The 15452-nt window shown below is 34.4% G+C and overlaps 1 protein-coding gene across 2 annotated transcripts in view; it reads left to right on the top strand.

The window, feature by feature from the left end:
• ATM (ATM serine/threonine kinase) overlaps window positions 1–15452 on the top strand; it is a 133385-nt gene that overhangs the window by 36542 nt on the left and 81391 nt on the right. For both annotated transcript variants that reach the window (XM_065882336.1, XM_065882335.1), the window contains exons 17-26: window positions 537–736; window positions 2957–3039; window positions 3138–3293; window positions 4113–4188; window positions 4320–4450; window positions 6308–6428; window positions 8188–8361; window positions 9417–9586; window positions 10850–11096; window positions 14409–14524. In XM_065882336.1, coding sequence (XP_065738408.1) covers window positions 537–736; window positions 2957–3039; window positions 3138–3293; window positions 4113–4188; window positions 4320–4450; window positions 6308–6428; window positions 8188–8361; window positions 9417–9586; window positions 10850–11096; window positions 14409–14524 — 1474 coding nt within the window. The remainder of the gene's footprint in view (window positions 1–536; window positions 737–2956; window positions 3040–3137; window positions 3294–4112; window positions 4189–4319; window positions 4451–6307; window positions 6429–8187; window positions 8362–9416; window positions 9587–10849; window positions 11097–14408; window positions 14525–15452) is intronic.

Here is a 15452-nt window from a genome sequence, read left to right as displayed (position 1 = left end):
GCCCCATGGTGTGGGCTCTTTGTTGCGGCGCGCGGGCTTCTCTCTAGTTATGCAAGAGCTCCAGAGCGTGTGGGCTCTGTAGTTTTGATGTGTGGGCTCCAGAGCATGTGGGCTCTGTAGTTTGCGGCACGTGGGCTCTCTAGTTGAGGTGTGTGGGCTTAGTTGCCCCATGGCATGTGGGATCTTAGTTCCCCGACCAGGGATCGAACTGGCTTCCCCTGAATTGGAAGGTGGATTCTTAACCACTGGACCACTTTTTTATTGTCAGAAATTTAGATTCCTTTCTAACAGTATTGCAGTGAATATTTGTCTATATAGATTTTTCCATAGATTATTTATTGATGACAGAATCCTAGGGTAACCTTTTATGAAGAATTTTGAAGCTTTTAGTGTGTAATCAATTTCATCATAATTTTGCTTTCCATATATTTTTATCTCTTTTTTTGTTGTTCAAGGGGAAGATATTTGTGTTAATATTCAATGTATGTATTTGTTGTACACCTCTGTTAGTCTTAATAAGTGCTTTTTATTTTTAGGTGCCATGAATCCTTTAGCTGAAGAACATCTGTCAAAGCAAGATCTACTTTTTTTAGACATGCTCAAGTTCTTGTGTATGTGTGTGACCACTGCTCAGACCAATACTGTATCATTTAGAGCAGCTGATATTCGAAGGAAATTGTTAATGTTAATTGATTCTAGCATGCTAGACCTTACCAAATCTCTCCATCTACACATGGTGAGTTCAGTGAAATGAAGAAGTGCTTCAGTTGTGTCTGATGTTGCTAGCTAAATGTAATGGACTGACATATTAGAATCATATAGTACCTTTGAAGACTTGAAATTGCTTCCTTGAGAAATGAATCTGAGACTAGTTATAAAATACACTTTTCTTCTAATATACTGTGAAAAAAATTTAAGTGGATACTGAAACATTAAAACCTGGATGGACTTGGATAGATTTATTCTCTTTGGGTGTAATTATTATTATTTTAAACTAGGTCAAGAGCCACAGACTCTGAATGTAAAAATAATACATAACGTTGTTGAAGTCTGCATCTTGCCTTGACCTTGGTTTATATGCTTTAAAATTTTTAAATGTAATTTCAAAGTGACTGTAAAGTTAAAATACGACAAAACTCCCTTTTTTCCTTCGTAAGCCTCTGTAGTTAACATTTTACCACATTTGACTTATCATTCTCTCTCTTTGCACACTACACACACACAAACACACACAAGCACACACTTTTTCTGAACCATTTCGAGATTAAATATTCAGATGTGATACCCCTTTACTTCAGTGTGTATTTCCTAAAAACAATGATACTCTTCTGTATAACCATAGTATAATCATCAGGAAATTAACATTGTATCATTGAATTTACTTGTCAGGTCTGTTCAGTTTTTTTCAGTGTGGAACAGTTCCTTTGTCTTTCTTTATCTTTCACGACCTTCATATTTTTGAATAGTACAGCCACTTGCTGTATGGAATCCGTCACTTTGAGTTTATCTCATGTTTCCTCATGATTAGATTTAGACTTAACAAAAGTAATCTCTCTCCTTCCCTTCTCTCATCACTTTACTCATCTACTGGTAGATATCTCCAATTCCAATCTAACATCATAGGATTTATTTTCTGTGTCCATATTTGTAGCTCCCTTTTCCAACAGTAAGAAACCAGGCTTCCCACTTAACCTCAGTGCATTTACTTGCTTACTCAATATTATTACATATAACTTATCTCCCAACCATGTGGGCCATACCCTTAGTCCCAGTGCTGGTGAACATGTTGGGAGAGCTCCTGTCTCAGCAAATATCCTGGATGAGTCCATGGTCATATCTTAGTCCCAGCAAATTGGCAAACATGGCAAGTGATTTCCCCAGCCCTGGCAAACATGCCAAGTTATTCACTAATTAGAACCTCTTGGAAACATTCAGGTTGAGTCCCTGGTAGAATTCCTTGTCATGTTCTAGCTGTGGTGAACGTTCTGGTTGATCCCCTAGCCCCGGCAAATATGCTTATTTGAGCCCTGTTTGATTCCCTGGTTTCAACCCTGGCAAATACTCTAGTCAAGTCTCTAGCCCCAACCAGTGGGGAGGGCTGTATGCTTTTCTTGGGGCTTTGATGTTCAAAGTCACTTCAAGACACTTAGTAACATCACACATGACTCTCATGGCAAATATTTAAAATGGTCCAATTTAATATTCTTTTATAGTATCAGAAGGAGTAAGAAACAATTTTCTACATACAGATGATAGGAAAAAAATGCCTTCTGATTCTTAATACAGCTAGAAAATTATTTGTCAGCTGTCAGAAACTGGCTGCCTGGTTATAACTACCAGTTGTAACAACCGGTAGTTGCTGAGTAGCCCTTTATATCCATCGTTCCATAGAGAGCCTTACAAGGTTGCCTTATAGTAAGATAAGTCAGGGTTTTTGGATTCTTCACTGCCCATAATTAATAGAATAGTGTTTAACCATTGAAGTTATCCCCAAGCATTGTTTTCGGAGGGTGGTGACATAATATAGTTTCAGACTCTTGCTCAGGCACTTAACTCCAACAGTGATAACACTGTCACTTACTGAATTCCTACAATAAATGCTAGACCTTTACATTCATTTCCTTTAATCTTCACAGTAATCTGGCCAGGTAAGTGCTATATCCTCATTTTAAAGCTGGGAGTACAAAGACTCAGATGACAAGGCAAGTTTTTAAAGCACTCAAGTAGTAACAGGTTATGATGCAGGGATTTAAATCCAGCTCTGTTTGACTTCAAAACACCCCTGCCTCCCCCTTTTTAAAAATTATATTGCTTCATAAAAATTCACTGCTCGTGTGTGTGTGTGTATGCACATGTGTTTATATATGAATTTATGGTTACATATATGTACTTATTTAAATAAATGATATATGAAAAAAAACAACAACAACTAATTTCCCCCACCCAACTATCTTAGTATCTAGTGCTTTTAAAGGACCTTCCTGGAGAAGAATATCCCTTGCCAATGGAAGATGTTGTTGAACTTCTAAAACCACTATCGTAAGACATTAAAACCATATAAAATATTCACTCTAAATTTGTAGATTAAACTGGTATGTTCTGTTATGCTGATAAAGTTAAATTTTTTTCCATCACAGCAATGTGTGTTCTTTGTATCGCCGTGACCAAGATGTTTGTAAAACCATTTTAAACCATGTCCTTCACATAGTGACGAACCTATGTCAAGGAAATATGGATGCTGAGAACACAAGGGATGCTCAAGGACAGTTTCTAACAGTGATTGAAGCATTTTGGTGGGTATAGACATTTTGTGGAGTTACTTTTCTTTTGCCACTTCTGCATACAAATGCAAACTTTGCATTTCTACATTAGTGATTTCTTCTAATCCTCGACTGTAACTATATACATCTTTTAACAATAGTGACATGTAATTTGTGTTTCCCTCCTTAATTGCTTGAAGAACTGAATTGTTTTCTGCTTAAGACTTGGCTTCCTAAAGTGGTTTTAGTGTATTTCCCTGTGAATTTTGAATCTCTTAATAGTTTGACATATATGATGAATAAAGCAAAGTGCAACAAGTCTAAATCAATTGAGTAGTTTATATTCCTAAAGTGGACAAATTGGCCTTGTCATTCTCTGGTTATTTCATGCATATAGTCATAGTGTGAGTTAATACCAAGACACCTATAGAGGAGCACATATATGTAATTTAGAGCCCTCCTACCATTTGGTGGGCAAGGACTTCTGAGTCAGTATAGAATGTCATTTTTAAGTCTTTGATATAACAGCACAGCAACTTTAAAAATGTTTTCCTTTTAAAGCAAGTTTTCTATAACATGGTTAGCTGAAGTGGAATAGCCCCAAAATGAGGCATAATCATGTGACACAAATAACATACATTAAAATGAACTCCTTTTCCAACCAATTTATTTTAGCTGGAATTTTTGGAAGGTGAGAATATTGGCATATGCCACATAGTGAGAATTAAATTTACCATGGAAAGAAATTTTGGAAGCAGCCTAGAATAACCTTAATGTCCAGTGTTTTTTTTTTTTTTAACTGTGCTTTTATTGGAATAATTACTTGATATTAAGACACATACTTTATTTCAGGCACTTAACAAAGGAGGGAAAATGCACATTCTCTGTAAGAATGGCACTAGTAAAATGCCTTAAAACTTTGCTTGAGGTGAGTTATTCTACTTCAGTTATTAGTATGGTCTCCATTGACATTTTTAAAGCAGTCTTTGTTTCTGTTTGTTAATGGGTGATTTTTCTCTTAGTATTTCACATTTAACCTCAGTTGTTCTTTTCCCATAGGCTGATCCTTATTCAAAATGGGCTATTCTGAATGTAATGGGAAAAGACTTTCCTGTAAATGAAGTATTTCCACAGTTTCTTGCTGATAATCATCACCAAGTTCGCATGTTGGCTGCACAATCAATCAATAGGTAATGGGTCAAGTATTCATGAAGTGTCTGGCATGCTGCAGATAGCAATTCAATGTGTAGGACAGTCATAGTTCACTAGTTGTGATATTAAAAATAGTTAACGTTTACTGAGCATATATTGTATGCCTGGCATTTATGTTTTCTCTTAATTCTGACAACTGTATCACTTTGATACTATTATTTTCTCCAATTTATTAATGAAAACTGTGGCTTAGACAGATAAAGTAATTTGCTCAGTGCCATGCAGCTAGTAAGTGGTTGAGTTGAATGAGGTGTGTCTACTCCCACTTACAAGAGATATAGGATGTTTGGATATTACTGAGATTTTATGAGTTTGTAAAATGAAAATTAGCACATTTTACATTGTGCTAATGACAATCATATTTATTCAAGTGAACATAGAGTTAGACATTGGAGTGTTTCTCTCACAGGGATGTGTTTTATGTTTGAGTACCTGAAGAAGCAAATATTAATTTTTCAACAACTGCATGTTTATCAGGTTATCAACTTGATTTTAAAACTCTAAATTATAACCTACCTCTCCCTTTCCTACCTCACACTCCTGTAAATAAAGCACCTCTCTGCTTTATTTTTCTCTGTAGCATTTATCACCAGTTGAAATAATTGTATTTTAGCCCATTTACCTAGGATATAAGCTCCTAGAGGGCATTGATTTTTCTCTTTTCTTGTATATTTAGTACCTAGAATAATACTTGGAATGTGCCAGTTGTTTAATAATTTGTAAAATCCATGAACATTTGAAAAAAAATTACATTATGCTTTAAAAACATCAAAGCTGAAAATCATTTAAATAATTTTACTGTTCAAATGTAAGTGACCAGTAATTAAAGAATGCTATAAAGAACTTGCCCAGCAGTCACATAAATACATGTGTTAGATGTGTCCAAAATTTGGATATGCTGACAATATTTTTTTTTTAACATCTTTATTGGAGTATAATTGCTTTACAATGTTGTGTTAGTTTCTGACAACAATGTTTTCATAAGTCAGTCGTGTCTGACTGCTCAGGCTTAGGACTGTTTTTAATAAAAACCATAGAGCATTGTAAGGTTTGCTAATGAATGTGTGCTTGCTTCAAGTGCTTAAAAAAGATAGAAAATATATACTAAAGTTAAAGATCTGGGGTTACAGAGGATCATAAGTTGAATATAATAAAGCAAGGTAGTGGTGGCATTAAAAAAATCTCTTAAGATTCAAAAATGCATAAATTCATGAGTGACATGAGCATAGCATTTATTTATTGGTTGTTTACTTGTTAGATATCTAATATTAGGCTATTTAAGAGAGATTAGAGAAACTGAAGGAGTCAGGAACACCAAAAAAGTTGATACTTTCATAAGTTTTGATTAGTAAAAAAGGATAAAGGACAAAATTGGTTCAAGAGTTGCCCTTAAATATGATTGTACATTGTGCAAAAAGCACTGATCAGCTTTTCTCTATCACGTAAAATTTTTGTAATGGAATATCAAGACAGTAAAGCTATCCACTTTTAAGTTGTGATTAAATATTAGAGCAGGTTGATGTAAGAGTCTGTGGCTGCTTCTAATTGGTATTTGACCAGAGGACAATTTTTCTTTTCTGGTTAGTTAAGAGTTCAGGGATATTCAGGTTTGGGCAATAATCTAAAAGGTCTGTTGAGACCCTTTTCAGTTCTAGGAGAAAATGGAGTATATGGTAAAGACCCTAATATTAAGCAGTAGATTTGAACCTCTTTAAATAGACTCACATTTCCTTCTAATATGTTAGTATGTCTCACAGAGTGATTTATTTTTGCCCTGTAAATATGCTTTGGAAAGTATGGTTTATATTTTACTTTTTGCTTTTTTTTTTTTTAAGATTATTTCAGCATATGAAAAAAGGAGGTCCTTCCACATTATTGAAAGCACTTCCTTTGAAGCTTCAGCAAGCAGCATTTGAAAATTCATACTTGAAAGCTCAGGAAGGAATGAGAGAAGTGGTAATTTTAGTAATGCTTATTTGCTGTTATCATATGCTTTCTATAAATATATTACTTTACCAAGTTTGGCCTAAGACAGTATATATCCAGTAGTTCACAATATAAATTTAGACTAGAACAGCTATATGAATTTATTGAAATTACTTTATTTATAGGTCAGAATTGGTTGAATAATGACAGTTTCTTTTGGTTCAACTTATATGCAGCATTTTTGTAGGAAAAACAGAATTTACTGAGCTTTTATAGTATAAATGGCTTTTTTTAATTAAAAACTATATTTTGGTAAGATCTGATTAAAAGCTAATTCACAGAACAGGTGACAAGAGGAAGAAATGGATTGAGGAAAAATGTTCTAATTGGGAAGATCAAATTACCTTTGTGCTCCTTAATGAACCTTATGATTTTCATATTTTTCTGTAGAATAATATTTTTCTTAAAATGGCAAAAATTGTCTTAGTGGTAGAATTTATTCATTTATCTATGCCTTGATTTGTTTATTAAAAGTGTGTGCAGCAGTTAGTCAAATGACTATATATTCTGTAACAGCACCAAACTGAAAAGGAAAGTTGCATGAAAGAATGTGAATTTAGAAAAAGGTTTCAATAGATTGGAAAAATGAGTGTAAATAATACTCATTTAAAATTTACTAGAAATAACATATTATATATTTTAAAATCAGCCTGTCATGTGCAAAAAGGGAGAATACTGACCTGACAGCAGTTAATTTGGAGAAAGATCTAAGAAGTTTTACATCTTGAGAGCATAATGTGAATCAACATTGTTATCAAAAAAAAGCAAATTCTGTCTTAGATGTCATTAATAGAAGCAGACTGTAATGAACAAGTTTATAGAAAGAACTTGAATCTTGTATTCATTTTTTTTTAACATCTTTATTGGAGTATAATTGCTTTACAATGGTGTGTTAGTTTCTGCTGCATAACAAAGTGAATCAGCTATACATATACATATATCCCCATATCTCCTCCCTCTTGCATAGCATGTTGGGTTTAGTTCCCAGTAAAACTGAATTTTTAACTATTGCTAGAATGTTAGAGAGTCTGAATATTAGAGTCTGTAGATCTGTCTTTTATAAGGAATAGGTAAAGGAGTTGACTTAGTGGGAACCTCATGCTATTTTCAAACATGTCAGTGATTGCCATTTAGTAAAGGAATTAGGTCCTTCCTTTTTTTTGTACCAAAAATAGCAATAGGATCAGTGACTGGCAGTTTTTTCCAAATGTGAAGAGAAACTTCTACCAAGTATAGCAAGTCAAAAAATGTACATGTCTGTTGGAAAAATGATTGGTTGTTAAACTAGAAGCATATATCATTCTATCTAGTTGCATGACTTTATTGGTCTTTTTAGTAATATATATGATAATATTCTTAAAGAATAAAGAGCTATATATTAAGTTATAATGGTAAACATCTTAGGAGGTAATACTTGGTAGTTGAAGAGCTTTTAGTTTCTCACTTTCCTGCAATTTATTTCTTTCTCTTTTTTTTTCTTTAAAGTGCTTTATGCCCATTGAAATGTTTGGCAGTTCTTTCTATAAGATCTTATCAAAAGCAGTCTTTCTCTCTGTAGAAACTGTGGTCCTTTCTCATAATATCTCTTCTTAGCTCCATAACTATAGGATTTAAAACTGTTCACGGGCTGCTTAGATGTTGTCGTGGTGTACTCTGGTTTTAGTCTGGTTGGTTTATTTGGAATACTTAAATATTAACATTGCATATTGTTTTTAAAATTATTCCGAAGTCCCACAGAGCTGAAAACTCTGAAATTTTGGATGAGCTTTGTAATAGAAAGGCCGTTTTACTGATGATGATAGCTGTGGTGTTATACTATAGCCCTGTATGTGAAAAACAGGCTTTATTTGCCCTATGCAAGTCTGTGAAAGAGAATGGATTAGAGCCTCACCTCATTAAAAAGGTAACTGTGGATTAATATTTTTTATTATAATCTTCCTTGGGTAACTTTTAAACAATTAAGGTTAAAGCTAGATTTTTAATGTGGCATTTATTAAAGACTTAGAGACAGTTTTATTTTTTAGATTTGGAATATTAGAAAGCAATAACTTTTAAAATAGTGTATTTATTTGTATACAGTGTCATTTTTTACATTAAGTTTAAGAGCATTTCACAAGGCAGTTATTGAACTAACGAGATTAAGTGACCTGTCATAGGCAGACCAGGCCCTCTGGAACAGTATTTATTGGGGGAAGCAGAGAAAAAAGGAGTAGTACGTGTTTTGCCTAGTGGATTCTGGAGCAGGACATTGGGATCTAGCGGGGCCAGGAGTCAAATTTTAGAGCTATAAAGCTTTTAAGTTGCATGATTAGGAAGACCAGGGTCCAACACAGTGTTGTAGAATGCTTACTCCTGCCCCTGTTCCAACACCTCAGCATTAATGGTTTGGGAAGTTCCAAGCCTTTACATCCTAGATTTTTACATGATGAACCAGTGATAGATCATGGCTTGATATAACTAGCATGGTTTCCAGTGGAGCTTTACAATAGGCCAACCTATAAGCAATCAGTCTAGATAGTTAAACTTTTACCTCTCAGTATTAAAGTAAGAAGTTCCTTTAAAATAAATTATACAGTTACACTACCTAATTATTATTGTACGTGGAATATAGTGTTTGGATTTTTCTCATTTGGGTTTAGGACTGAGAAGAATTGTTTTACTTTATAATGAAATATAATCAAATCTTGAAAATTGAAACAGTTTTCTGTTTTTATTCATTTAACATTTATTGAGGGTTTGCTGTGTACCAGGCATTGAGTAATTATATTAAATACATTTTTCTTGTTGAATTTTGCTGAAGTGGGTCCTTTATTATCTCCATTTCATAGATGAGTGGATCAAGGTATAGAAAAGTTAAATGAATGCTTAAAGTCATACTGTAAATAAATATTAAGGATTTAAATGATTTATTATTTCATTATTTTCTTAAAACATTGACTTCTTTTTTGATTTGTATAGGTTTTACAGAAAGTTTCTGAAACTTTTGGATATAGACATTTAGAAGACTTCATGGCTTCTCATTTGGATTATCTGGTATTGCAATGGCTAAATCTTCAAGATACTGAATACAGCTTATCTTCTTTTCCTTTTACTTTATTAAACTACACAAACATTGAAGATTTCTACAGGTAGGTTTACATGTGTCACATGTGAAATATATTTAATTTAAAATTAGGTATTAATGATAATGTGAGTGTCGCAGCGTTTTTTAATGGAAATGTATTGAAGTGGACTTAGGATCTGGTCCTAGCTGTGTCAGTAGCCAGCTACATGACTTCAGGCAAGCCACATGAACACTCTCTGGGACTTGGTTTCTTAATTTTTTTCTTTCTTTTTTTTTTTTTTTTTTTTTTTGCGGTACACGGGCCTCTCACTGTTGTGGCCTCTCCAGTTGCGGAGCACAGGCTCCGGACGCGCAGGCTCAGTGGCCACGGCTCACGGGCCCAGCCGCTCCGCGCCTTGTGGGATCTTCCTGGACTGGGGCACGAACCTGTGTCCCCTGCATCGGCAGGCAGACTCTCAACCACTGCACCACCAGGGAAGCCTGGTTTCTTAATCTTTAAAGTAAGGGAGTTACATATAGAGATCATTAAGGTCTCTTTCAGCTTTAATATTTAATAATCTTCCCTATGAAAAATCAAAGGTAAATTATTAGTGGCTGATTATTTCTGCCTTATTTTTCTTATTTGTTGCTTAACTGTGGACCATTTAGTCATTATTTCTGTTTGATTTAAAGTTTAATGTACAAGTATTTATTTTGCTAACTCCAAGTCTGGAGAAGAAAATTTTGAAAATGGAGAGATTTGAAACAACTAAATAATAATGTTTAGGTATCAGGATGATGGGAAGGCAATTCGTAATTGTTTAGTGGTCCTTATTGTTTGTTCATTTTGGCAATAATAATATTTACATTTATTCTTCGAATTTATTAATTGCTTTCACTTTACAATAATTTTGCATAAATTGATTATGCGGAATAAATAAATTCAATTTTCACTTGTTTTTGATCACACTATTAGGGTGATCTCTTTTTTTCAGTGTGACTATTTAGAATTAACTTAACTTCATTTCTCCATTTATAAAATTAGAGTAAGGGTGCTTAATGATCTGGATAAAGTGATGCTCTAATGCTTATTAAACCATTTTATTTTTTTATTTTTATTTTTATTTTTTTTGGCTGTGCCACACAGCTTGAGGGATCTTAGTTCCCTGACCAGGGATCAAATCCATGGTGGAAACATGGAGTCCTAACCACTGGACTACCAGGGAGTTCCCAAAACCAGTTTATTATTTTAAGGACTATATTATAAAATTTTACTTTGAAACATTATATTTTTAATGTATATTAAAAATGTATATATTTTAATATATTGTTATTTTTATATTTTTAGGTCTTGTTATAAAGTTTTGATTCCACATCTGGTGATTAGAAGTCATTTTGATGAGGTAAAGTCCATTGCTAATCAGATTCAAAAGGATTGGAAAAGTCTTCTGACAGACTGCTTTCCAAAGATAATTGTAAATATTCTTCCATACTTCGCTTATGAGGATACAGGAGACAGTGGGATGGCACAGCAAAGAAAGATTGCTACCAAAGTCTATGATATGCTTAAAGATGAAAACTTATTAGGAAAACAGGTATGACTTCAACATCTGCTGTACTTTTTATCCCCTAATTGATTTGAGGTGTAACTTTAAAACTTTAAGTCTATTTATTCATCATTTATGCAATTAAATTTAATACTATGTGATAATCACTATCTAACATAGGCAGTCCATTAATTTTTTGTTATTGTTATACAGTGTTCTCTCCTTTTGATTAGCTTTGAAATGAAATGTTTTTAATCAGAAATTTTTTAAAAAGTTTGGAATAATTTTATCACTTTTTCTTTTAAAATTTTGTTTTAATTGGCAGTAATACATTAATGCAAGCTGGTTATTAAATTCAAACAATACTGAACAAGGTATAGAAAATCTTTTTCACTTCCTCTTTAATCTCATTAAGCCCTTCACTTTTCATGGAAAAGTACAATCCCAAGTTACCATATCCTGTTTTTTTCCATGACATTTACTACCTTCTAACATATGATGTAACTTACTTATGAATTATGTTCATTGGTTTTTATCAACCTTCTCCACTATAAGTACTGTGAAGGTAGGATTTTTTCTTTCTTCTTTTTTGCAGTTGTATCCCAACTATCTAGTATATATTGAGTACTCATTATTTGATGAAAGATGGAGTAAAGTTAAAAAGGAACTAACAATTTCTGTTTATTTTTATTTTTGGCTGTGTTGGGTCTTCGTTTCTGTGCATGGGCTTTCTCTAGTTGCGGCAAGCGGGGGCCACTCTTCATCGCGGTGCGCGGGCCTCTCACTGTCACGGCCTCTCTTGTTGTGGAGCCCAAGCTCCAGACGCGCAGGCTCAGTAGTTGTGGCTCACGGGCCTAGTTGCTCCGCGGCATGTGGGATCCTCCCAGACCAGGGCTCGAACCCGTGTCCCCAGCATTGGCAGGCAGATTCTCAACCACTGCACTACCAGGGAAGCCCTTCTGTTTGTTTTGTAGTAATTTATATATATATATAATTATTTGAGGCAACTTATATTAAAATACATATGGAAACTTTTTAAGGTAAAAGAGGATTGGTCACTCCAATTTTTTTTTTTAATGTGAGTAAGGGATGACTAACCAAGCTTGGTCAACATTAGCATTACAATCGGATAAACTTCAAGAGACTCTTCTTTTGTTGCCCAGTTATCTGTGTTGAACCAAGAAGTGGAACAGCAAGACTCTCAGTTGCTTAGGTGGGCCATTCCCAGTCAGAACTGGTTGTAAGTCTGTAGTCTGGAGGCAGACGGTGAGTAGAGGTACTCCTTGCCCAAAAGGCAGTTGGAACAGAATGTTGGCATGTCAGGGGGTATGGACGTTACGAAAGACACTCTGCCTCTAGGCCCTTTTATTCAATCTCCCGGCTTAGACTTCTGAGCAAGCCTACTCTTACTATTCTTCTTTATGTGTTCAAACCAAAAGAGCAGTTTTGAGTCAGAATAAGTCTAGAAGGGAAGCGTGATTGCATTAAACCCTGATCAAAACACCAGTCTCAAGCATGAAGAGAGGTAAAAATTAATAATAATTTCTTAGCTTCTTGGTTAAAGACATAAATCTAATTTTTATTAGTCTCAATTTCATTTAGCGTCGTCATTATAAGTTAATTTTTTCTTTCTCTAATATGCAGTTTCTCTGAAACAATCAAGATTCTTTTTTCTGTGGATAAGTGTTGGTACCACTATTATCAGTCTTTGAGTCTTCTAAAACTGTCCGTTTTTGAATGCTTAGAATATTTACAGTTATAAGATTGTTTAGCTATATCTAGATATCTGAATAATTTATATGTACCTTAGCTAAACATTACAGATCTGGCTTAGAGAATCATGAAATTAATGAAGTCAGCTGTCATCTGTGTGCATGGAAACTCACTAATTTTCCTCTGGTATTAATCAGATTTGGCCAGTTTGTCCTTACTTATTCCAGATATACCGAAAATGGGGGTAGTTTTTTTTTTTAATTATTTAATTAATTTATTTATTTTTGACTGCGTTGGGTCTTCATTGCTGCACGCAGGCTTTCTCTTGCTGTGGTGAGTGGGGGCTACTCTTCGTTGTGGTGCATGGGCTTCTCATTGTGGTGGCTTCTCTTGTTGCGGAGCACGGGCTCTAGATGCGCGGGCTTCAATAGTTGTGTCGCGCGGGTTCAGTAGTTGTGGCTTGCAGGCTCTAGAGCGCAGCCTCAGTAGTTGTGGCACACGGGCTTAGTTGCTCTGCAGCATGTGGGATCTTCTCAGACCAGTGCTCGAACCCATGTCCCCTGCATTGGCAGATGGATTCTAAACCACGGAGCCACCAGGGAAGCCTCGGGGCTGGATTTTTAAAAGGGCTTAAACCTTGGAAATGATGACATGACAACTAATGTGTAAGCCCAGGGAAAGGCTAATATCGTTAGATTTTTTTAGTGTCACATTCCAGAATATTTTTGTTATATTAGGAAGTGTTTCCAAACCTCTGTGTGGAAGAGGTAAAGATAGTAGAGATAATAAATCAGCCATTTGCCTTTTGGTTTAAAGCACTGTAATTCCTTATTTGGAGAGCTAACAAATCCACCTTTAAGACTTCACAGTTCTCATTCATTCGGCTGAGGTGTAATGTAGTACACCCATTCTTTATATTTAGAGAACTTAATGCCTTTTGTGAGGCTACCTGTGGCAGGAAGTGGATGATGAAGGTTCTGTTCCTGTCCAGGAGGATTTAGCCTACTATTGATGACAGGGCATGTGGGTAGCCGAATTTGGGATATCAACCAAGTAGAAATCTGGGGAAAAGTTATGCAGGGAACAAAGGGATGATTATTGCCAGTCACTGGGAATTCTTACTAGTAAAGTTCTCTAAGTGAGGTAGTGTTCTCAAATAAGAGTAAAATGTAGATTGATGAGCAGTATAGATCAGTGGGGAATTTGGTTGGCAGGAAAATGATTAGCTTGAGGAATTTTAGGCTAGACCTGAAGCCTTACTCATTAAAATGGTTCATTTTATTTTATTTTTTTAACATCTTTATTGGAGTATAATTGCTTTACAATGGTGTGTTAGTTTCTGCTTTATAACAAAGTGAATCAGCTATACATATACATATATCCCCATATCTTAAAATGATTCTTTAAAATTAAACGAAGGAGTTGGATTAAGAGAGTCTTGTTTGGTATGATTTCCCTATTTTCCTTTCAGTCTGTAGGTTGGCTGCATAACAGAAAAAAGTGGAGTTAGCTGTATGTCTTGCAGATCTTAGATCTTTGGTCACTTTGAATAATTTTGGAAATGAGGCAGTAACACGAGCCCCTTAAGCTGTCTTAAAGATCACAGACACGAAAACTTAAATATATTTTAATTTTGTATCCTTGCAGATTGATCATTTATTCATTAGTAATTTACCAGAGATTGTGGTGGAGTTATTAATGACGTTACATGAACCAGCAACTTCTGGTGCCAGCCAAAGCACTGACCCCTGTGACTTTTCAGGGTATGGGTATTTTTAACTTAGAGAATTAACTGCAATTTCAGAACCTTGAGAAGTTTATTGGTTAACACATTCAAATGTCCATTTCAGTTGTTAGGCATGTACTCTGCTTTTAAATTCTGTTTCTTTAAAAATAATTACCTTTGAATTGAAGTATCTGCTCTACTGTAGCCTCTCCACAGTAATTGATCTTTTAATTGACCACCTTATTCGCAAATTCAGTGACCTTTTTCTCCTCAATCTTTTTGTAATATTTGAGCATTCTGCCATCTCCTGTCTCATGAAATTTTCTTCTTCATGACATTATTCTTTGTTCTCTTCTTATCTATGACTCGGCTTTCTGTATCACCTTTGCTTTATCATGCTCCTTTGCTAGGGGAATCTTACTGTACTATAATTTCATTTGGATGTGAAACCCACTTGGTTGTATATGAATGTTAAAATTATTTTCTCAGCTTGATTGTAAGCTACTTGAAAATGCCCTTAACTTCTTTTATATGCTCTACAATGCTAAGCGTATAAAATAGTAATAATATCTACTAAAATACTTTTACATATGTAATTTCATTTGATGTAGTATTTGATTGCTGTGTCTTAAGATATTATTGTGTTTATAGTACTAGCATAGAGCTTTAATTCATAACTGAAGTGAATTGGTATTAAGTCTCATTTGTGGAATTCCATTAACTTTATAAAAGATTTTTTAAGCAAATTATTTAAAATTAAGTCCTAGAAAGTTAAAGTATTTAGGTATTCTGATTGATGTATATAGACTGTGAAATGTCATTTGTGATTTTATTAAAAGTCTAGTTTTCAGTAGAAAATAATTTCAAAATTTGGGGTTACTGTAATCTAAATTTTCTTTTTGGATTTTCACTTGTCTATTAAGAAAATGTTTTTTCTTGATAATTTTTTTCTGAAAATGACTGTA

This window comes from Phocoena phocoena, chromosome 8 (genome assembly GCF_963924675.1).
Source record: "Phocoena phocoena chromosome 8, mPhoPho1.1, whole genome shotgun sequence".
In the NCBI taxonomy this organism is placed as follows: Eukaryota; Metazoa; Chordata; class Mammalia; order Artiodactyla; family Phocoenidae; genus Phocoena; species Phocoena phocoena.
Note: the sequence above shows the minus strand (reverse complement) of the source record. Positions and strands in the feature narration are given on the sequence as shown.